The sequence below is a fragment of the Ammospiza nelsoni genome, chromosome 2, assembly GCF_027579445.1.
Source record: "Ammospiza nelsoni isolate bAmmNel1 chromosome 2, bAmmNel1.pri, whole genome shotgun sequence".
Lineage (NCBI taxonomy): Eukaryota > Metazoa > Chordata > Aves > Passeriformes > Passerellidae > Ammospiza > Ammospiza nelsoni.
This window is the reverse complement of record NC_080634.1, coordinates 40,629,105-40,650,059: the sequence shown is the minus strand read 5'-3', so window position 1 is coordinate 40,650,059 and position 20,955 is coordinate 40,629,105. Positions and strand designations below refer to the sequence as shown.

Genomic DNA, 20,955 nt, shown 5'->3' with positions numbered 1-20,955 from the left:
GCGGGCGCAGGTCAGTCGGTCATTGCGGGCGGATCCGCCGCCATCCGCGCTGCCGGGGCCCGGAGCCGCGGTGGCCGGGGGTGGAGGGACAGTCCGGGCGGTGTGGAGTCGTGCCCCGAGGACTGGGGCGTGTGGCGGCGGTCGGTGAGGGGCCTCGCGGAGCGGTGTCCCGGGGTGTCCCCGGCCCGTGATGCCTTGATGCCTGCCCGCCTTCGAAAGGCCTTCGGCGGTGCCGACCCTGGGGCGCTGCGGGCAGCCGAGCCTGGCGACGGGTGTGTCCGGCCTTTGTTAGGCCTTCATCAAGTTTACATGGTTGCTTTTCTTCCCTAAGGCATCTGCGTGCTGTGCCAGCGCTGCAGGCCAGAGCTGCGGCAGAGACCTCGAAGGATGCTGAGCTGCGCCTTGTGAGTACCCGGCAGGGCCTGTGCGCTCAGGGGCACTGCTGTCCTGGCCATGCCGTGGGTTGGTTTCGTTTCTGGGCTTGGTGTTTGTCAGGCCAGGGGTGAGCCAGCGTGAGCAGTGTGCCTGCAAAGGCATAGCAAAGCTGCCACGAACGTCTTTCATGTTGTGAGGGGCCCAAAAAGGAACACAGGATTGGAGGTGTGGCCTCAGCAGTGCTGAGTACAGGGGGACAGTAACTACCCTGCTCCTGCTGGCCGCACCATTGCTGATCGAGGTTGCCATTGGCCTTCTTGGCCACCTGGGATCATACTGGGCTACTGTTGACCAGCACCCCCAGGGCCTTTTCTGCTGTGATCCAAGTGCAGAACCCAGCACTTTGCCTTGTTGAACCTCACTCAGTTGGCTTCAGTGAAATCCAGCTTGTGCAGGCGCCTCTGCAGAGCCTTCCTGACCTCCAGCAGATCATTCCCATCCAGCTTGGTGTCACCTGCCAGCTGAATGAGGGTGCACTTAATCCCCTTTTTAGGTCATGTCAGTGGACATGAAATTGGTCTGGCCCCAGCACTGATTGCTGGGGAACATCACTTAAAACCAGCTACCAGCTGGATATAACTCCATTCAGCACCACTCTCGGGATCCATCCATCCATCCAGTTTTTCATGCAGTGAACAGTGCACCCATCTAAGCCATCAGCAGCCAGTTAATCCAGGAGAATGTTGTGAGAAATGCTGTCCCAAAGCTTTACTAACGTGCAGGCAGACAGCATCCACAGCCTTTGCCTCATACACTGGTCAGAGAAGGAGATCAGGTGGGTCAGTTGGGACCTGTCTTTCCTAAATTTTGACTGGGTCTAATCCTTTGATGTGCATGTGCGTTCAGGATCATGTGCTGCAGGTTATGTGAGGACATTGTATAAACTGCTCTAGTGTCTTCAGATGCTGAACTGTGTAATAACATTTGAAATATTAATGGGTATGATGATGAGTTTGTAAAACTCTAAAAAGCACAGTAAAATTAGAAAGATACAAGTCTACAGGGCTAGTAAATGATTAACAGGTAAAATAGCTTTGGGCTCATACAGAGGAAAATTTAAGTTCCTTTGTTGTGTGTTACAGTCCTTTTTGTATAGACTTGGGCCACCAAAGAGCTGGACTGTGTTGTCTTGCAGATTCAAGTGAAAATTAACATTTTAGTTCTGAGGCTGGTCTCTGGAGATTGATAGCCAAATAAATGGGTGGTGGATTGTTGAGAGCAGGAGATGATTAGGTATCTTAGAGCTCACAAAAGAACGAAAGGAAAATGGCATCGCTTCTCATGATGACACTATCTTGGATTAATTTAAAGGTTTTAAATGACAGTGAAGTAAATATTTATGTATGACTTAAAACTGCAATATCCTTTCAAGTATAAGACGCCATTGGCTATGTGTATGCGTGCTTGTTTGGAGGCAAACTCTCCCCTAGTAGAGAGGGTTAAAATATTCAGAATTGAGCTCAGTAAGTCTCTGAACAATCTGTTGCACCACTGATGTTTGCCTTCCTTTGGGCAAGAGCTGAACTACAAAGATTCACAAATTTTCTGATCTCAGTTATGCTGTGATTATCTTCAGTGGCTGTGACTTCAATGTTAGTATGAAAAATGTAACTGGTCATGGTTCATAGGAAAATCTCTGCTCAAGTTTCCTCAAGATTGTTCTTAAGTTTACCCTGTGATCATGAGTGGAGTAGCAGGAAGTTTGTTGCCTGATTAATGTACATTTTTTTTTTAGTTTCTTGAATTCTCATTGCCTTTTAGAGCAAACTGAAACATGACTGATACAGATGAGTCCCAGGCTTCACGCTCTGATTACCCTGATGCCCAGGAGCTGATCAGCCACCAGCAGGAGGAGCCATTCCAGGTGTGCTCATGGCAAAGGAATACAGGAACAGAGCAGTCAAGGCAGAAGGCAGCTGCTCCTCAGGAGTCTGCAGATCATCCCAACAGCACGTCTAGAGCATCAGCTGCTTCAGCTGAGGTTTTACTGATCAGCAGTGATTCAGAAAGGTAAGCTTTTGTCTCTAGTCCAGAATTTTTCCTGTGGAGAACTTGTGTAATGTATCATAAAAGTGAACCTTCTTTTGAAAGTAAATACTTATTTCTTCTTCAGTGATGTCTGTGCTGCTCGTCCTGAGTGCTCCGTTGCATCTACAAAGCAGAAAAGGCGATCTCAATCTTCATGGCAACAAGCTGAATCTGGTACAGAGGTACCTGACAATGAAAGCTCCTCAGATTCTTCCCTGTCTCCCCAAAGTCCAGGGAAATCATTAGAAGTTCCCAAGCAGCAGAAGTCTAAATTCAATTTGAAGGCCATTTTTGCCTATCACTTCAGGGGAAGGAAGTTCAAAGCCGCCGCACACCGAAAATACAAAATACAGGCACGGAAGAGCAAGAAAAAGTATGAGAGCACCCAGATGCCCACGGGGAGGCCCCCACTGACAGCCTCACCTCAGGAACAAAAGAGGAGGCTCCTAGACAGAGGTTTTCAATTCCCTTTTGTTGAAAAATATTATGGGGAGAAACATATTCCCTTAAAGATGGTTCTTGGCTATGAGGTAAGTCCTCTGTTATGTGGGATAAATATTTACTTAGTCTAAAAATTGTGAATTGAAATGGGCTCTGTTGTGCTTCTTTAAGAATAAAACAGATTCTGCTTCTATTAAACAGGATACTTGATGTTGTAAAATTAATACCTTTTAAAGCAAACACTGCAAGAATATATATGGGTGTTGATAGAATGTTACATCAGTTCATAATGTAAATTTTTTATAGTGGTACTTTTAAGGTCTTACCTGAGTATTTTTTCCTACAGCAAGCAGCTGCAAAGGGATATTTCAAGTATATTGAAGTGCTTAAATATGAAGAACATCTTAAAAAAGCTTTAAAAGCCCTTCAGGCCAGTGATGACTTAGAAAAAGAGTGTATGGTGTTACGGAAGCACAAGTACTTAGATGATGAAGGCCCCATTTCCCCTATTCAGGAGACAGAGTAAGTTCATCTTTGCTTTTTTGTGCTTTATGAACATATAAATGTGTGTATCAAGTTCTGTTGTTCCCCTGTCCTTTTAACCTTTGAAAGCATTGTTTATTTTGGGAACAAAGCACTCTACCCCTTGGGATATTATGTGTTTGTAGATTGTGACTTAATAGTTCTCACAGAAAGAAGTATTTTTAATTTGATCTGAAGACTGATAATTGTTGGTAGAAATTAAAGTATTTGCTGAAATGCACTCCTCTAATGTTATCCCAAATAAACTACAGTGTTCTAAACCAAATACTAAAGGATAATTTATTACTTTTTTACATTAATAAAAACCAAAGTGTTATCTTTGGTCTTCAGGGTTGAGCAATTAGCTTAGTGCAATAAAAAGATCAGTAAATCAGCAAGAATACTTGCTATTGTAAATACACTGATAACCTTTAGAAAGCCAAAAAGACAGTGTTAAAGGTACAATGCTGTCTTTCAGCTACTGTTCATTTAAGGGCTTGTAGTTAACACATTTTAAGGTTCTATAAAAGTACATAGTTTGATCTAATTTTTTTATTTCAGTGATGATCAGGACAGCTTGAATTCTGATACTCAGGAACACCTTGATGCCAGAGTAGTGGTAAGTAAGCACTCCTTAAATTGAGAAACATTCTGGCTTTTCTGTTCTGAAGTTAAAGAATTAGTAGATAATGTCTTCAATGTTTAGTTCTTGAGCTGAGATCCAGAGTTGTGTGACCTCTGAATTCTGATCTGTTAAAGCAGAAGGAAGTTGATTGTCCACACTTCTCTTCAGTGTAATGCTGAAGTGTATAGGAGTTCTGCAGTTCCCTGCAGAGTTCTTAAAATATGCACATTTACTACTAAAATCTTAAATATCTCAAAACTAAACTTGTTACTACTTCTGTCTTCCATTTTCTTAGGAGAACAGCTCTTTCATTCTAAGCAGCACAATTCCCAAAAAAAAAAAGTCAAAGCCACGAAGAAAACATGCCAAACCACCTGAAGTGATTGAAATAATGGATGAAGAAGAGGGTGCTGAAGAGAACTCTGTGCCTCTGCAAGGCTCACCTTGGTGAACAGCAGATGGACCAGCGAGGTGGCAGTGGTTGTTCCTCAGATACATTTTCATGGGCCTGTTTGGTTTAAAGCATTGGTCTGGAGTCACTGTTCATCTCTCCACCCAGCTGCCCAGGCACACTTGGCTTACTGTGAGTATATTGGGCTTGTGTCTGAGACAGTGACAAAAATAGAATAACTTTGTCCTCATGCTCAGCTTTTAAGTGTCTTCTGGGCTAGTCTCTATCAGGAGTATAATATTCCTGGTTCAGTGGCTGATGAGCTTGGTGAAGTTCTGGCTTCTGCAGTGTGACTTCTGTTAACCAATGGATCACAGAATGTACATAATCAAAATGGGAAGACAAGTTCCAAGTATTGTAAAGGAACAACAGCACAGGATAGAAAAGTATGTGTATGTAGAAATGCAAGTGTACATTAAAAAGTATGCATACATCTGTATGCTTAAGTTGAAAGGGCAGTTTAGATGCCTTTCTTTCGTAGCTGATTTCTTTGTGGGTGGTCCTTGGGAGATTGTTTTTCTGTCTTAGGGGTGCAGGCTTGAAATACTTTAAAAGTTAAAGGGTTGAAGAAAGAATTAAAGGTTAATGCAAGTCAAGTGCCAATCATAAAAATGCAGAAGTGGTTGGTCAGTTTTGACAAAACTTTATTAAAAAATGTTATGTTAATGTATTTGAATTATAATAAAGCCCAATTTTGTATGATTGAGATTGAGATTGTCTATTCCATGTGGAATAAACTCTCAGAAAACTAATTCTCTGCTCCTTAATCTCATACAATAATCTGAAGTTGTAAGTTATTGTAAAAATAACTAGCAATATAGTGAATCTTGGGTTAAAAATTACTTTTTCTCTCTTTCTCGCCTCTGTCCAGAATAGCTTCTGATGTGAACATGACTTAGCAGAAGCTAAAAGCTCTTTATTAACAGTACTTGCCAGGCATTGCCCCAGCTGCAAACACCTTTCTCAAAGGTGTTTTAGTCAGTAGGAAACATGGCTAGTGTTTAGAAATGGTCTGAATATCGCTGAATTCTCCTGCAGCAGTTTTGGTAGCTGAAGTAGTAAATGTTTAAAATGTTTACTTGGGAATAAGGAAAACTATATAAGGAGTCACCTCACAGCCTTACTCAGGTAGTCTTAACCAAATTGGTGTCAGCAGCTAACTGACAGTTGTTCAGCAGGTAAAAGTAATCTGTGCTGAAGGAGCAAAAAGGCTTTGTCTGCTGATTAAATTTCCTTCAGATGGAACTGACAGTCTCAGGAGGTTTGCAGTAGGTGCTCAGTATTATGAGCAGCAAGTCGAGCTGTGTTATTGACATGCTTGAATTAAGGTCCCAGACCTCTGGCAGGAAGTTTCCCAAATGCAGCTTTGGTAGCTCTAAGTCTGCAGAAATTACCCTTCAGCATTTAAAGATGACAGCTAAAACTGGTCCACAATTAATGGCTAAATGTAACTCTTAGGTGTCTCCCTGAGAAATACTTAAAGGCTTGAAAGACTCATCCTGGATCTAGGAGTGGGGTTCTTGGTAGGGCATAGTGAGGGGTATGTGGAGTCCTGTTCATTCTGCTGTCATGTGATTAATTCAGCTGTTCAACTGCTGAGTGACTCAGAAATGAACTAAGTTTCGATTCTGATTAGAATTGGATAAATTAATACATGAAAATCAAACTTACTACAGCTGCTAAATTGATTGTTAAAATCTAGCTTTAAGTAGTTTTCAGTTATTTGACTGTATATGACAGTTTTTATCACTTCGCTTTTCTTTCTCTTCTAGTTTATATTGTTTTGGAAGAGGAAATACCTCTTGGTTTTCTTGCTGCATAAGGTAAGATGTTACTTGGTTTTCAGTTTTGTTTCCTTCAGGTAGCTTTTTTTTGCATTATTTCACAAAAGGTTTTGAAAAGGCAGTGCTCCATAGCTAAAATAAACACATTACAGTGCTCCACAGCTGAGCAGCTTGTGAGTGTGAAACTTCCTGGGTATGAGTTCAGTGCTACATACCTTTCATCAGTCTGACCTGTAGCCTCTCTGAACAAAAACTTGAGTTTTTGAATAGTTCAAAGTGCAGTTTTTTAAAAAAACAAAAGCTTTACCATTTCTGTCAAATGCTGCAGCTTTATCTGATTTGGTTTAGACAACACTGCCTGGAATTGTCTCTGCTGAAGATGTTGAGGAACTACTTTCCCCTCAGTGTCTTTGTGGTGCCTCACCCACACTTTCTGTACCAGGGTGTATCAACAGCTGCAGCTTCTTTCTGGTGGCTTCCCTGGGGTAAAATTCCATCTTAATTCATATCTCTTGCAAGAACAAGGAGGGACAGCAGAGAGCAGCTGGTAGTCTAGCATGTACATGGCTGTGAAGGCTTCTTACTGTAGGATGTTGCCAAGTTTGCATGGCTTGGGACAACATAGGGAATAGCATGGAAGAAATCACCTAGTAAGGATACAGCATAGGAAAACTCCATAGACATGGGAAACACTGAGTTGAGGGTGGGCAAGTAGTGAAACCTTACAAGAACATTGTTGAGTGATAGGATGGGAGCAGACACCTCACTTGGCCATGGCTGTAGGCAGAGAACTGCACTAGGAGGCACATCAGGTTGGCACAGTGTATGTTGTTCTGAGGATGTATGTGGTTCTGGGCTCCTCACCACAATTGCCTTGGTTCAAGCTACCTGTCTCTGAGACTGGGAAGTGTGGTGACTGTCAGCCTCTGCTGCTGCTAACAGTAAGTATGTAGTCGGTTGGGAAGTAGCTTCAAATGCTGTTTCAAAAATAGTAAAAAAAAATAAATGTGTTCAGTCTGTTCCAGCACTTGATCAGGTTTTGTCTTGTGCTGTAGACAAAAAACCTGGAACCTAGTGCTTAGAAAAAACCCTTCTTTTGCAACCCACAGCTGATGAATGTATTAGTTGTGTTACTTATATGAAGGGACAACATTTGCATGGCCTCAAATAGCATTAATTCATTCAAATACTGGTCAATTGAGAGTTTGGTGTTGTGAATTTTCAGAAGTGTAGTTTGGTTGTTTCTTTCTTTGTAGATGAGCACACTCACATTGCAGCAGCAGTTGTAACTACTTGGGGATCTCCTGAGTTCTTATGGCTGTTTGCTGACCTGATTCACAAATCCTTCACTTCAGTGGACATCTGTGCAGCATGGTAGCAAAAGAGGTGAGCTTTGTGTTTCTCCTGAGCTTCAGCATAAGACCACTGGGTTTCTACAGTTTAGTGCTATTCCCACAGCAAGTAATCAGACTAATTTGTGCACTGTATGGTATCTGCACCCAGCAGTGTCTTCCTGATGAGGTGTTCAAAAAGCAGTGCTACAGTATTTCAACAGCTGGCATCGTTGGTTTTCATGCAGATGTGCTGGTTAAACTTGGTATTTCTGTTGAAACAAGTAGATTTGGTGTTTATTAGTGGGAAGATTTTCAAATATAACATCAAAAAACTCTTAAACTGTTACAGGATAAAAGTATAGTTTAACTAATGACATTATTCCAAAATATTTTTTCTTAAAAGGGCATTCCTGTGATGTGTGGAACATATTGGAAAGCCTCTACTCAGATGTAAGTATCGAGGAAACAGTTGGGTTTTTTCCTAGTTGTATGAAGATAAAAGCTCAAGTCTTCTTGGTTGCCTTTTGACAACAAAAAAAAGTATTCTATTTTAAAACAAAAATCCACGCTCCAGATGACCACTAGAGACAGGTTTATTTCCAAGTTACCTGGCTAGGTTTCAAAAACAGGCCATTCTAATTGTGGAGTTGTTATGCCTCGTTCTTCAGCAGCTAGACACAACCTGCAGTGTGTCTGAATTGGAAAACGTGGCTAGAAGAGTAACAGGTTCTGCTTTCCTCACTGTACTCATAATTGCAGTGGTGACAATGAGACCTGTAACAAGTTCACTTAGTGGGACAGTTATGCAAACATACTTAAAAATGCAACTACTATGAAATTTAAGCATAAATGTGAGTTAATGTGCTTCAATTCTGTATCCTGTGTACTATAAGTAGAATTAGCAGGTAGAGAAAAATACTTGCAGTGCTCAATTCCTGTGGATGGTTTATTAAAAGCATATTTTTTAAGGTGTTGTACAATGGTCTCTTCCATGCGTTCTTTGTGAGGTACCTCCCTTAGTTTTACCTTCTGTGCCACAGTGCTCCAGTCACTTCAGCTGCAGCTGGGCCTTGTTGGTAGTTGTGCGATGAACTGGGCTGTGGTGTGATGGCAGATAAAGTGCTCTGTTGTGTCATCAGCATTCAGCCAGTGTAACTGGGCTACTCTGCCTGGCCTCATACTGAGATAAAAGCACTCAAGTCTTGATGAACTGCTAAAATACTGAGGAAACTTAGAAGTATTACTTACATACAACAATTTATTTTGCTTTAGGAAGTGCACCTGATGTCAGGTCTGAACTAGCATCTTGGTAAGTTTGTGTCACTTTTTTTTTACGTGTTTTAGGTCAGCCACCTGTCTAACTTGGTGAGCTGGTTATACTGCTGCTCCTCATTTAGTGAGAAAATGCAGTGTTTCAGAAAACATGAGAGCTTATTTTCCCCAAACTTTAGAATGCTGTTAGAATATTGTTGTGATGATTGGCAAAATGTTCAACTGCTCTGAAGAGAGTGAGTGAGAAGAGCCTTTCTGAACAAATTTACTTAATACTGTTGTAGGTTCTGCTGATTTGTATGCTGGTTTGTACCTTTACTTGTTCTTTTCTGGTTGCAGGTACTTAGGGAAAGTGAAGAAGAAAGAAATGCAGGCTGCCATTTCACAAAGTCTGAAGCTGCTTCAAGGGTTAGTGTGACATCAGAAGTTCTGCCTATACTTTAAAGACTCAGGGGCTCTGGTCTTCAGTAGGTCAGGAGTCTCTCAGACCAAGCTCACTGATTTGTGAAAGTTCAGGGACTGTATTCAACTTTACACTACTATATCTTAATGGATTGTTCATTCTGTTAAAGGAAGAATTTATTGTAACCTAAGTTTGGCCAAGGAATGTTCATATAAATTCCTCAGTCAAAAACGAGATGAACTGGTTGACTGCTTAAACTGACAGTTTTGCATTGACCAGTAAGTTACACTCAGTAGGAAATTTATAGGGAGGATTCTGCAGAGTTCTGTAGATAATTCCCATTGATGTTTGCTTCTCAGGTAACTTAACTTGTAATTAAAAACTTGCTAATATGAAGGATGTGCTAGTGTATCTCACCCTCTTCCTTCCCCAGAATGTCTTGAAACAACATGAAATGACGCTTTCTGTGATCTGTACCAAGTACTTTCCCAGTCTGCTTCATTTTGATTTATCATCTCTTGTGTTAATTTATGGCACCAGAAGTGTTGAGGTCTATCCCGATGGGATCTTTCCTGTAGGTTCATGTCGTTGGAAACGCCTCACAGAATAAACTTGTGGTTTGGCTTTACCCACTTAACTACCTGTTAGCTCTGTGGGATAAAACTGCAAGACAAATCTTAGAGTACAATCTGAGAATGCAGGATGCCCAGTGTTATCCTTTAGGTGTACTGCAACATGCTTGGAATACAAATCAAAAAGTGATTCAAATGGAAAAGCTTGGTTGGAGTAAAAAGTCAGTGTGTTCTGGGACTTCAGGTGCAACTGACATTCTGAATTACATGGGCTGAACTTTGTCTCTTGCCCAGGTTTTTGTGTAGGCACCTGACTTGCAACAGTTTTTTTGCTGCATGTTTTCTGGATGGCTTGAAACAGTCAATTCCCCCCTTTAATCATGCAGGAGTGATTATTATTGTTTCAGTGGCTGTTGGTAAGAAGAGAGCACTTCGATGTCTGTTAAAAAGTAACTTCATAAACTTGCTGCATTTTTTTGTATAAGGATGCTCCACAGTTTCGTATTAAGCAGCAATATTTGGTTAATTTCTTGAAGTGTGGGGTTTAAAGAGTTAATTTCTGAGCAGATCAGCCAGTTTACTGCTATACTGTTAAAATCCCTGCATTCTGTTCTAGAGAAAAAGGAGTTCAAAGTAAAAGAAGCAAAGTACTCGGGGAAAAGTATAAATCTTCACACAAGAGAATTCTGAAGCTGCTGTTCCTGTTAGTCTGTTCTCCCTCTCAGCTGCATGGCAGTTCTGTGGAGAGTACCTCTTACTGCCTGGCACCCTCTGGTGCATGCAAGAAGCTCAAATGTAGAATGAGCTGTGGTGGCTAAAGGTCTGTGCACCCAGCAGCCTCCTCCTGGTGGGCAGATGGTCAAAAAGCAGTGCAGCATTTGGCATCCTTGGTTTCCAGTCTGCTGTGCCTGTTAAACCAGGTATTTTTGCTGAAACAATCTCTAACCTCTGAAGGAATTTCAGTGTACTTATTTTCATGTAACAAATAAAAATGGCTGTTTTCATTTGTCTTCATTTTGATTATCTGTGTGAAAACTGTCTCCTGGCCTCTGGAACTCAGCAAGTGCATTCAATTCTTTCTAACAGGTGCTTGAGGATACAGAATGAAGTGAATTGAGTTGCCCTGAGTTAAAACGATGGAAGCAATTAGTTTGACAGGTAAGCACTCAGTTACTAGTTCCATATGATTTTACATGGTGTATTAGCTTTGTATGACTGAACATGGGAACTACTAAGCTGTTGTAGAACTAAGTATAGAATGGTTGTGAGTACCAGAGATAACTGGGTAGTTATCACTGCAGATCTTGGCAGCATCTGAGGAGATCACTCATCTGTGAGTCATTCTTCTGTGTTTATTGATACTTCAAAATGTTTCAGCAGTTGTGCAGCCATTTGTAGTACGGGTGTCCGAATTAACTCTGCTGTTGGTTGTGAGGAATTCCTGAGTACTTAGAGTTTGTGCCATACTTGGAGCTTGTTCACAACTTGGGTTGTGTATTGGCAGGATTGATTGGTCCTTCACTGGAAAAGATGGGCAGCTGGGCTATTCACTGAAGTCCTGTAAGAGCAGTGGGAGGAGTATCTGGTCATTACCAAGGCTGCTGGGATGTTACTGTTTCTGGTGAGCTGTGGACATGACCATAAAGCAAATCCACCAGACTCCTGTGCTGCCACATGATGTGGCACCAAGTCTGCTGGGCATAAAGCTTTAACACAGGTCAAGGACACAATACTCCCTGCTGCTGTTAAAAGCAAATTCTGAGGTGTAGGGATATATCCTTGGGCACCTTCAGCACTTAAGCTACAGGGGAGCAGAAGTTCCAGTTACGTGATTTGTTGATTGAATTCCAGAGCTCCTGCTGAGAGGTTGGTTCTTTGAAACAAACAAAACCAGGAGACATAGGCTGTTCCATGTAATTTACACCCGAGGTGCACTTTTCCCCTGTACTAACCAAACCCAACTCTTAACTCCTAGGGTCTGCCACCAAGTTGCTTCTGTGTGTCAGAGGGATGAGAAACACCATGTGGGAGCTGCCAAAGTGAGTGTGAAGGTAAGGGCACTTAGCAAAAAGGCTGAGACTTTAAAGAAATTGAAGGTCACTTCAAAGAGGGTTTGCGTGGCTGAAAAACCAGCAGCTCTTAACGCGGTGACCGCATATTGAAATCCTCTGCAGGATGCCGTGGACACTCTGTGTGTGCTCTGGTCTATTTGTGAGGAGATAAGCCCTTGTGTAGTTGGGCCTTACCCTGCTGCCTTCAGGGCTTTTTGATGGTGATGTGGAGGAGAGGCTACTCAGTTCCATTCTGAAGCAAGAACTTGCAGCATGGAGCATTAAGGAACAGGGTTGCTACAGTTGTGGTTTGAGCAGTGTTGCAGCCCAGCTGCTGTTTGTGTGTGCAGAGAAGGGCAGTGGAGCTGGGGAAGGGTCTGGAGCACAAGTTGGATGAAGGGCAGCTGAGGAAGCTGGGGGTGCTACACCTGGAGAAAAGGTGGCACAGGGGGAGCCTTCTGCTTTGTACAACCACCTGAAAGGAGCTTGTAGTGAGGTGGGGGTTGGTCTGCCAATTAACAAAAATTAGAGGAGATGACCTCAACTTGTGCCAGAAGAAGTTTAGATTGGATATTAGAAAAGTTTTTATTTGGATTGAAAATGCTAATAGGTATGTTTCCTCTCTTAGATCCTGCTGATGTTGATGCCAGCCTGCTCCAAAGAACACAGCTGTTCCAGACAAAGAAAGAACCATCCCTAGCGTGTTTATTGCAGTTTTTTGAATTAAACATTCATTTTAACTTGCTACTCTGTGCTCTACTGAAAATCCCAGAATTTTGCAGACAACTTCCACTTGGGTCCATGGAATTTAACAAACTGGATTTGTCTTATGGTTTGCTGCTGCAGTACATGCCAACTGCACCAGACTGAAAGAAATGAGTGAAGTGTAGAGTTAAATCATCAAAAATCAGCTTTCTAAGAGTTTCCCTGAAGCAGATTTAGAGGAGGTTGCAAAAATGAACACAGGGATGGAGCACTTCACCTCCTGTGAAGAGGCTCAGAGCTGGGGTCCCTCCTGGAGCAGAGAATGCACCAGGGAGATCTTGTTAGAGCCTTAAGCAGGGGCATTGGACCACAGGACCTTTAAAGGTCTCTTCTGTAGTACCAACTACTCCATGACTTGCTGAGGTGCATTTTAACCAGAAAGAGCATTAATGGAAAGCCCTTGGTAGTGCACCTGTTAATAACAAAGTTTACAGAAAAAGTTATGCTTTAAATCTGACCTAATTGTTATGTGCTTAGCTCATAAAACGGGTGTAGAAAACCTCTCTTTGGAAGAAGTAAATTTCTAGTTCTTCCATTCAAATGCTTTAAGATGTACTTTGTGACTATAGGAAACCATACGTCTAATCTTTAATCACAGTGCAAAGAATAGACCAAAAATCCAGCTTTACAGGAGATAGGTCCTTTTCCCCAGAGATTCAAATAACCTTAAAACTTTATTTGAAAACATTTTATACATGTACATTACAAAACTTACTTACAAAATCTATTTGAAATATTAACATATAAGAAAAGCCTTTCAGGCCAGTAACTCAGTCTGAGACAAACAATGAAGAAAGCATTGTTTCTTCAGTCCATCTGCACCTGTGGTGAGCTCTGAACAGGGGACCACAGTGTTTAAAGCTGAGTATTCCTAAATGGCTTCACCATTCACCACTGAGGCTACAGCACTCAGGGGCCTGGATTGTACCAACACCACTGTGTGCCCTTGTTGCTCCAAGTCTTTCCCTGTCATGGTGCTTTCCAAGTCTTCTTGGCCCGCAGTTTCTCCAGCATTTTCTGCAAATACAACAAGCCATGAGACCACAGTGCTGAAGCTGAAGTGGCTGCCCTAAAGCTAGCATGCCTGGGAACTGCCTGTAACCACAACAGGAATGGGCAGTGCTGGTCTGGAGAGGCCACAGATTACAGGGCAAGGGGAAGGTGGTCATATTCCTCTTTTCTGTTCAGGAAGGGATCTGTAGAGCACTGTAACAAGAGCAGCCACTCATTCCACCACAAAGCAGGGGAGCTGGTCAGGGCTAAAGGCAGCAATTGGGCCTAGATTCCACCATAGTAGTTGCAGCCTGTGAGGATTATCCAGCATTTCCTTCCTTTTGGTTGTCTGGGGTGCAGCAGAGGAAATGGGGAATTGACAAGCGCAAGGCCCTTTGTTCAACCCTGTTCCCCAACAGCTCCCATCAAAACCCCAAGATTCTTGCACCTTTCAAGTTTGGGCATGCCCAGATTCTCACCCTCTCTAGCGTAGTCAAAGCAGTCCAAAAACCACCAAACCCAGAATGCTACCTTAAAAATAGAAATTTGGTCAAGTCTGGACTAAGAAAAAGGCTGCTATTAGTTTGCTACAGACTTTACAGCAGCTGGAGCCTTTTTGCTCAAGCTCAGGTCAAAAAAATTCAGCCTGAGGCAGACATGCCTTTTAGAGAAAACTTGAGCTCAGTTGTTTTCCACAAGAAAATTCCTCGATGGGCTGTACCAATGGCATCATTTAACATCCAGAATGGTTTGAGGGTCTCCATTTCAGCTCCATTCACACCACATCTCAATTACTCTGGAAGCTCAGTGAAATCACGAGACCAAAGGGCAAGAGGACACTGTAGCAAGCTATCATTACCTTTTGAAACTCTTTAGCCTTTTCTCTGTTTTTAGCATAAGTTTCTTGCCTTGTTTTTTCTTCATTTCTGATTTTTACTTCTGCAAGCTGATTATAAAGTCTGTGAAAACAAACAAAAATCAGTGTCTGGGTAGGAAGGACTTGGCAAAGATGAAGTAGGTTAACAAGCTTAAGGTATTGCCCTGGGTCAATTGCTATCAGCTGGGGCAATTTGCATGTTCCAGTAATCCAGAATCCCTTCAAATTCTTTTTCAGCTGCATCAAACAAATCATCTCCCTGTTCAGAGCTGCACTTGTTGCCTGTTATTGCTCCTAAGTGCCCAAGTGCAACTGTGAACTTGGCATCAAATTTCACCCTGTGTCAGGCATTAAGTGGCACAGCAGCCTCAGCAGGGTGACACCAGCAGTGACCTTCCTCAGTGCCACCTCTGCATGGGCATTTCCCAGCAGGTACCTGCATCTAACACACCTGGCTCCTCTCCCACTTCAATGTTAGGCCCCACTGGGTCCAACTGAAGAGCACAGACTGAGCAGCAGCTTTCACAGAACACAGATTAACTACTTTTTTTCTGTGGTTGTTTTTTAATTCTCTCACTTGTGTTCATGCAATACCTGGATGTCCGCTGGTGCATTTCAATTTCTCCAGACTTTCTATCCTCTGGAGAAGATACTTTCACTTCTCCTACTTTTTTCAACTGATTGGCAAGTGCACCATTTTTTCCTACGGGGAAAAAAAGAAGCCAAACATATGTTTGTAAGTATATCCTAAATTTAAATCTCTAGTTCAGGTAACTCAAAAGCACGAGATATTTCAAAGATTTCTAAATGACATGACAAAACCCAAAACAAGCTAGCAGAACGAAGCAATGGAGATGCCATCCTGAGTTAAAATAAATCCTCCAGTGTCACTCTTGAGGCTGCTGCCTGTGCTTAGGGCCATCCATGGCTCTCCAGAGCCAACCTCCAAGTCCCCAGGAGCAGGCACTAGAGATGCACCAGCCTGCCAAACATGGCTGCTCTGTGATAAGCAGCTGTGGTTTACAGAGGCACCTTATGATGATAAAGCTGGGCTGATTGTGAAATACGAAGAGCCCCCAATAAAGGCCTTCACAGCACAGGCAGCCAGACAGTGAGGGAAAACAAACCTCCCTGATTTCCCTGAGAAAATAAATTAAAGAATAACCCAGTTTGCAATAGCAAACATGCAGCAAATATAAAATCTATTCTTTGATATGAAACAGCAACTGAAGGGATACCTAATGCTGTGTATTGCCCCCTACATAAACCTACCAGAGAGAAGACCAGACTCCTTCTGTCTGCTTCTTAGATTCTCAGACTTCCCTCCTAGAAGCTTGCTTGCTTGCATCTTTTCATTTTCTCTCTCCTTATTTTTAATTGCTTCTACTCTTTTCAGAGATTCCTGGATGAAATTCTGCTTTCTTTTTAAAAAAGATATTTGTAAACTTCTGGGTGCAGCTGCAAATTCCAGCAGCATCACTGTGAAAGAAAAGGAAAAGTCTCCACATTTCTCACTTTTAACAATGAGCAATAAGTCATGCATTTATTTCAAGGTATTTCTAAAATGCTGAGCTTGAGCACTTTTGTAAATGGCATGAGGAGAATGGCACTGAATGATGAGGCATCTTGCAGAACCAGCAGCAGCTCAGACCTATGAGATCCAGTAATGGTCAGCAGGTCTGCCCAGACTAATGCTGTGAGGAATACTGCATCAAAAGCAGCTGGATGCATCAAAATGTGAAGACCTGACAAGTCCTCAACACAATTAAGTTCTGTGAATTCCTGACCTTTACATTACTGCAGCTCATCTTGGACAAAAAGTCAGTATTTTACTACTGTTCCAGACTACCATCAGAATAGGAAAAAGGACAGGTCTTTGGTTATAGGACTTGGGGGACTAACAGAAAATGAGAACTAAACAAAGGTACATAAATTATGACAACAAATCAGAAAATGGCATATATTTTTTCAAAATTAAGTCATTACAAAATCAAACAAGTTTAATGGTAGAGATTCTGAAGCTTCATGAGAGAGAACCTGGCCTAGGAAGAGACAAGTCAATGCTGACACACACTAAACCTTGGTCAAAGGTACTACAGACCAAGCCTGAACAGCAGGATGCACTTACCTAAGTAAAAGCAGCTCTGAGTTTTCCAAATGAGAGGTGTATTTTGTTGATGATTTTAATACTAAAAAAATACTTTCTACTTCAGTGTATTGAAGAACCACATAATTACCTGCAGTCTGATGTGATGGACAGTGACTCTTGTTGGGACTCTGGGCTTTGGGAGAACTGTCAGGCCTTACGAATGCTGAATCATCTGCATCTGGAGTTAGTGGCAAAAATTCTCTCTCCTGTTTCAAATGGATCAGTGATCGGATTGGAAATGCTTAACACGTATGACAAATGTGAGTGAAGCAGTACTACTGTACCACTAGCCTAGACCCAGTACAAATAAAATACATGCTTTTGCCTTTATGCCTGATGCAAAGAAAAATCAGAAATGGATTTTGGTAATAGGGATGAAAAAGCTGTTTTCTAAAAACATTTTAAAACTTAAACAAAACAAAACAAAAAACCAAAAAACAAACCCCACAAAAAAAACCTACCCACCCCCTAAACCCCTAGAACATCTAAAACCCCAAAAACATCCATTAAAGACTTTTGCCCACCAGATTTCAATTGCGTGTTCTTAATACAGGTCTGCAAATCCAATTTCTTTTCCTTTCCTCCTGCTCTCTTCAGTTCTCCCCATCGCCCTCTTCCTGCTCTGTCTTTTCCCCCCATTTTCCAGAGGCAGGTGACACCCACTGCAGCAGTACAGCCTCCAGCTGCCAACCTCCACCTCACCCATCTATCTGCTACCTGATAAAAACCCATCCTTAGACACAATTCTCCAGATGGCTCTTGCAATTAGTGCATGATCTAATCTGTACATCTAACAGACTCAGTTCTACACTGCAGACACTGGTTCTACATCAGTGCTTCACCACCCAAACTATGGTCTCACTACAGCCCAGCCCTCTGCAGTTTACAACAGCCTTTGCTTTACAGAAGCAAGCAGCAAGAAGAACACCACAGTTTAATTAAGTGTGGCAGCTAGGAAGAGCTGATTCATTTTCCCTCTAACTGCTGTTGCAGTCTGGTATGGCTCCATCCTCAAAGGTGAGGGGATTCTCCTTTTTTTTCCTGTCTAGTCCGTAGTTGTCATTTTATCCCACACTCTCATTCAGTTTTCAACTAGTAAGATAGAGTTCAGTCTTGCAAACACCAGCAAGATGGTTTTGTTTTTTGCAGCAAGTCTTCCCAAACTCTATCTAGATTAGTATGACAAAGTAGTAACTAAGAAATATCCCAAATTTAGGATCTATTCGATCTGTCTGGAAAACACAACATCAAGCCAAGATGATCCAAAGCAGTTACAAAACTTGGAGAACACAACAACCGCTTGTTTTTCAACAGTGGATTAACTGCTACAGGGGCGCCTCTCCTTATTGTGATTAATACTAAGTTCAAACCAGAATCACATTAGATAATGCTCACCTCAGTAAAAACATTACATTCAGACTGATCCACACATGCTGAGTTATCCATTGCATCCTCCTTCATTTTCTCTTGGTTAGGATGTTCAATGTCTGATTCTACAATACTGTCATTGGAGCTTACCAGAGTGAGCTCAGGTTCTTCCATAATACCATGCCCTGACTCAGTCTCCTAGAAAATAAATTAATCAAGACATTAGTAAGGAAAAAAGTTTTTAAAAACCCAGTATTTTCAGCAATAGCAACATCTGTTGTCAGAAAAAGGAAGCTCATTTAACATATAGAAAAAAGAAAACCTGCCCCAAGCAGTAAATTAAATACAGAAAGAACATTTGTATATCAGAATTTGAAAAACTGAAACAAATAACCCAAAGCAATCAAACAACTACAAAAACTCCCCCTCTCCGTAAGCTTAAATTACTTAATTCTAGGGAAATTTTTTTTTAAAGCTACATCAATGCTATTTCTTTAAGTTTGCTTATGCTTTGGGTAATTTATTTGCCTCCTTCAGGCTTCTAAATGGAGCCAGCTGCATGAGCTCTATCACTTGGTGCTAAGAGAAGGAGATGCAGTAGGGATGCTACAGCTCCTCCAACCATTGTGGGAACTCAGCCCATTTAAACTACTGCTAGTTATCTCAGTGCTAAGATCTGGAAGAAGGAGTAGGGCAAAACTCCAGGAGCAGGAACTAGAACTGCAAAACCAACATTTGCCAAGCTTTCAGATATTAAAGGCCTAAAGGAACTTTGTGCAACAACAAAACCCCTGCTTTTGGAAATCTGTTCTACTCACCCAGACTGGAATATGACATGAGCTTCTGGGCACAGGATGAGAACGTTTTTCGTGTCCTTGGAACAAAGAACTGTTCTGCTGTACAACAGGGTGCAAATGGATGTCTGAGTCTTCCAAGTTGGTTTCTCTGAGAACCCTCAGAGATTCTTGTCCTTCTGGAAAGCTTTGATCTGGCTCCTTCACGTCCATATTGCACTGAGAATGCAGCTCCACAGCTTTATTTACTTCATCTACATGAACTGATTTTTCAGGAAGCTTCACATCCTTCTTCTTATCAAATGCCTCCAAAGGTAATTTTTCAGAAGACACAGTCTCTTCTACTAACTGCTGAGGGAAAGTTTCATCCATTGGAACTGGTATGGGATCTAGTTGATAAAATGATTTTTGCTCTTCCAGGTGAATCAGACTTTTGTTCTGCACATCTTCCACTGAACACTGGAGATTAATACATCTCATACTTCTTGACAGCTCTTCATATTCACTTGCAGGTGAAACACAGTTCTCATTGCCTCTGTTTTTAATTCCAGGCGCTTGTTCAAAAGGTCTCTGTGACACAATGTTCACATCCCCTGGCTGATCAGAATTCTGACAGTCATCACTCAGAGTAGATTCTAATTGCAGTGGGTGAAAAGATTCTTCAGATCCTGTTTAGAAAATTGTCAGAAGTCAAAATTATTGCTAGCAAAACAGAATTTACACTTTAAGTCTCTCTATAAGAAGACTTTTTGGTAATGTATAACAAGAAGTCTAGTAAAAAGGAAGAAACATTTTGCTTAAAAAACTGCTAAAGCCTCCTCAAACATAATACCATTAACATTACAGAAAATTATTCCACCACTGTACACAAAACTTCAATAAACAACACTTGCTGCTTCTTAGACTATGTTTAGGGATGGACTTTGTGATGGTGCTGACATAGCTACACTGGAAGCCAGAACATTTTACAGTTTATACTCTGTAAATGGAAATCCTCTGAGTCTCTCTTGGGCTTGCAACAAAGTCTCTAAACCAGAAAGAAAACCATTACTTGGGCAGAAAATCTTCAAAGAAGAAAGCAACATTCAAACTGCAACAGAGACTACTGTTCCTACAAGGTACAGTATTGCAAGCTAAATTATTTTCTTTATCTGAGCATAGAAGTCAAGATACCATTTTTTCCCAGAAGAGGCTGGGCAAAGAGAAAGACTGGGTATCAACATTAATTACTGGGGAGGCATTTCAGCAGGACAACATGTGCCAAACAGACAACAGTGTTGTCTACATCACTTTTTTTTTGTCCTAAGTTTGCTAGTATTGCTTACACAGACTCCAGCATTGTGCTATCACCAGGCTTTTTATACACATGGAAAGTGCCACAGAAACCTTTAATGGCTTCCTTTAGATATTTTTCTGCATTCTTTGATACACAAAATATCTAGTTTTACATGAATAAAGAATATTGTCTGCTGATAAACAGCAGTTAATGGGGAGGGGAGAATTACACTGCAACATCAGCCATCAACAGAAAATTCTCTGCATGAGGAACTTGCATATTAGCCTTCCTTGAACAATCTAAAACAGTTTTTACTTGCTTAGGCTGTTGCTTATGTTATTTTTTCCCTCCTTTTAAAGCACAACAATAATTGGTTTGGGATTATGAAAGCACTTAAGTGATGGGAAGATTTTGCAGTTAAACCACAAAGATTCTGTCTATAAGCAATTTAGGAACAGAATAGTTTGAAGTTAGAATGGAGCTTCCTAAATCCCATTTGCTGTAACTGCAATCACAACACCTTGAAGTGTCAGCCTCTTCTAGCACTTTTTATTACTTTGCAAGTCACAAATATAACTGACCAATAACATTTGCATTATAACTACATCTATTACTTAAACTATTGTGCCATGTTTCCTGTTCCTGTTCAGCTTTTTGCTGGAGCATCTTGAAACACTGAAACACCTGATTCTTGCTGCAGAAATATTTAGATTGCTACTACCTGCATTTGGAAATTTTAGAATTACATGAAATATCAAGTTAATTAAAATTTAACTGCACATCTCAAAAAATTTTTCCTGCTATAAGCTGCAGTT

The 20,955-nt window shown here is 41.5% G+C and overlaps 2 protein-coding genes and 8 non-coding genes across 11 annotated transcripts in view; 9 read left to right on the top strand and 1 right to left on the bottom strand.

Moving 5' to 3' along the window:
* The first annotated feature begins 329 nt into the window (after positions 1–329).
* TAF1D (TATA-box binding protein associated factor, RNA polymerase I subunit D) lies at positions 330–12,663 on the top strand. 2 transcript variants are annotated; one of them, XM_059465977.1, is made up of 15 exons: positions 330–404; positions 2,197–2,445; positions 2,549–2,993; positions 3,251–3,426; positions 3,988–4,045; positions 4,347–4,634; positions 6,275–6,325; positions 7,543–7,672; positions 8,024–8,070; positions 8,893–8,929; positions 9,232–9,300; positions 10,484–10,787; positions 10,954–11,025; positions 11,843–11,918; positions 12,547–12,663. In XM_059465977.1, exons 2-6 carry the CDS (start codon positions 2,210–2,212, stop codon positions 4,500–4,502), a joined length of 1,071 nt encoding a protein of 356 aa, XP_059321960.1. In that variant the 5' UTR covers positions 330–404; positions 2,197–2,209; the 3' UTR covers positions 4,503–4,634; positions 6,275–6,325; positions 7,543–7,672; positions 8,024–8,070; positions 8,893–8,929; positions 9,232–9,300; positions 10,484–10,787; positions 10,954–11,025; positions 11,843–11,918; positions 12,547–12,663. The 2 variants fall into 2 exon arrangements, with proteins under 2 accessions (XP_059321960.1, XP_059321959.1); XM_059465976.1 differs by lacking the exon at positions 10,484–10,787.
* LOC132070434 (small nucleolar RNA SNORD5) lies at positions 6,068–6,139 on the top strand. The gene has a single exon (XR_009417997.1). It is a non-coding gene; the product is annotated as a small nucleolar RNA SNORD5 (small nucleolar RNA).
* LOC132070430 (small nucleolar RNA SNORA40) lies at positions 7,310–7,437 on the top strand. The gene has a single exon (XR_009417994.1). It is a non-coding gene; the product is annotated as a small nucleolar RNA SNORA40 (small nucleolar RNA).
* Positions 7,765–7,903, top strand: LOC132070421 (small nucleolar RNA SNORA8). The gene has a single exon (XR_009417985.1). It is a non-coding gene; the product is annotated as a small nucleolar RNA SNORA8 (small nucleolar RNA).
* LOC132070425 (small nucleolar RNA SNORA1) lies at positions 8,274–8,405 on the top strand. Its single transcript, XR_009417989.1, has one exon. It is a non-coding gene; the product is annotated as a small nucleolar RNA SNORA1 (small nucleolar RNA).
* On the top strand, positions 9,085–9,157 carry LOC132070420 (small nucleolar RNA Z40). The gene has a single exon (XR_009417984.1). It is a non-coding gene; the product is annotated as a small nucleolar RNA Z40 (small nucleolar RNA).
* Positions 9,840–9,971, top strand: LOC132070427 (small nucleolar RNA SNORA18). Its single transcript, XR_009417991.1, has one exon. It is a non-coding gene; the product is annotated as a small nucleolar RNA SNORA18 (small nucleolar RNA).
* On the top strand, positions 10,678–10,807 carry LOC132070422 (small nucleolar RNA SNORA8). Its single transcript, XR_009417986.1, has one exon. It is a non-coding gene; the product is annotated as a small nucleolar RNA SNORA8 (small nucleolar RNA).
* Positions 11,962–12,091, top strand: LOC132070423 (small nucleolar RNA SNORA25). Its single transcript, XR_009417987.1, has one exon. It is a non-coding gene; the product is annotated as a small nucleolar RNA SNORA25 (small nucleolar RNA).
* Positions 12,664–12,930: 267 nt separating the features above from the next.
* Positions 12,931–20,955, bottom strand: part of CEP295 (centrosomal protein 295) — a 44,056-nt gene continuing 36,031 nt past the window's right edge. The window contains exons 23-29 of the mRNA XM_059465975.1: positions 18,889–19,532; positions 18,098–18,268; positions 16,791–16,908; positions 15,826–16,032; positions 15,148–15,256; positions 14,536–14,635; positions 12,931–13,700 (exon numbers count right to left, since the gene is read on the bottom strand). Of these exons, the coding sequence (XP_059321958.1) occupies positions 13,653–13,700; positions 14,536–14,635; positions 15,148–15,256; positions 15,826–16,032; positions 16,791–16,908; positions 18,098–18,268; positions 18,889–19,532 (1,397 nt within the window). The 3' untranslated portion in view covers positions 12,931–13,652. The remainder of the gene's footprint in view (positions 13,701–14,535; positions 14,636–15,147; positions 15,257–15,825; positions 16,033–16,790; positions 16,909–18,097; positions 18,269–18,888; positions 19,533–20,955) is intronic.

What these genes read in the sequence shown, in the direction of transcription:
- TAF1D (XM_059465976.1), top strand. Translation starts at nt 2,210, where the DNA reads ATGACTGATACAGATGAGTCCCAGGCTTCACGCTCTGATTACCCTGAT. An exon ending in AGATGGTTCTTGGCTATGAG is followed by an intron (nt 2,994 to 3,250) that starts GTAAGTCCTCTG and finishes TTTTTCCTACAG; the next exon opens with CAAGCAGCTGCAAAGGGATA. An exon ending in TCCCCTATTCAGGAGACAGA is followed by an intron (nt 3,427 to 3,987) that starts GTAAGTTCATCT and finishes TTTTTATTTCAG; the next exon opens with TGATGATCAGGACAGCTTGA.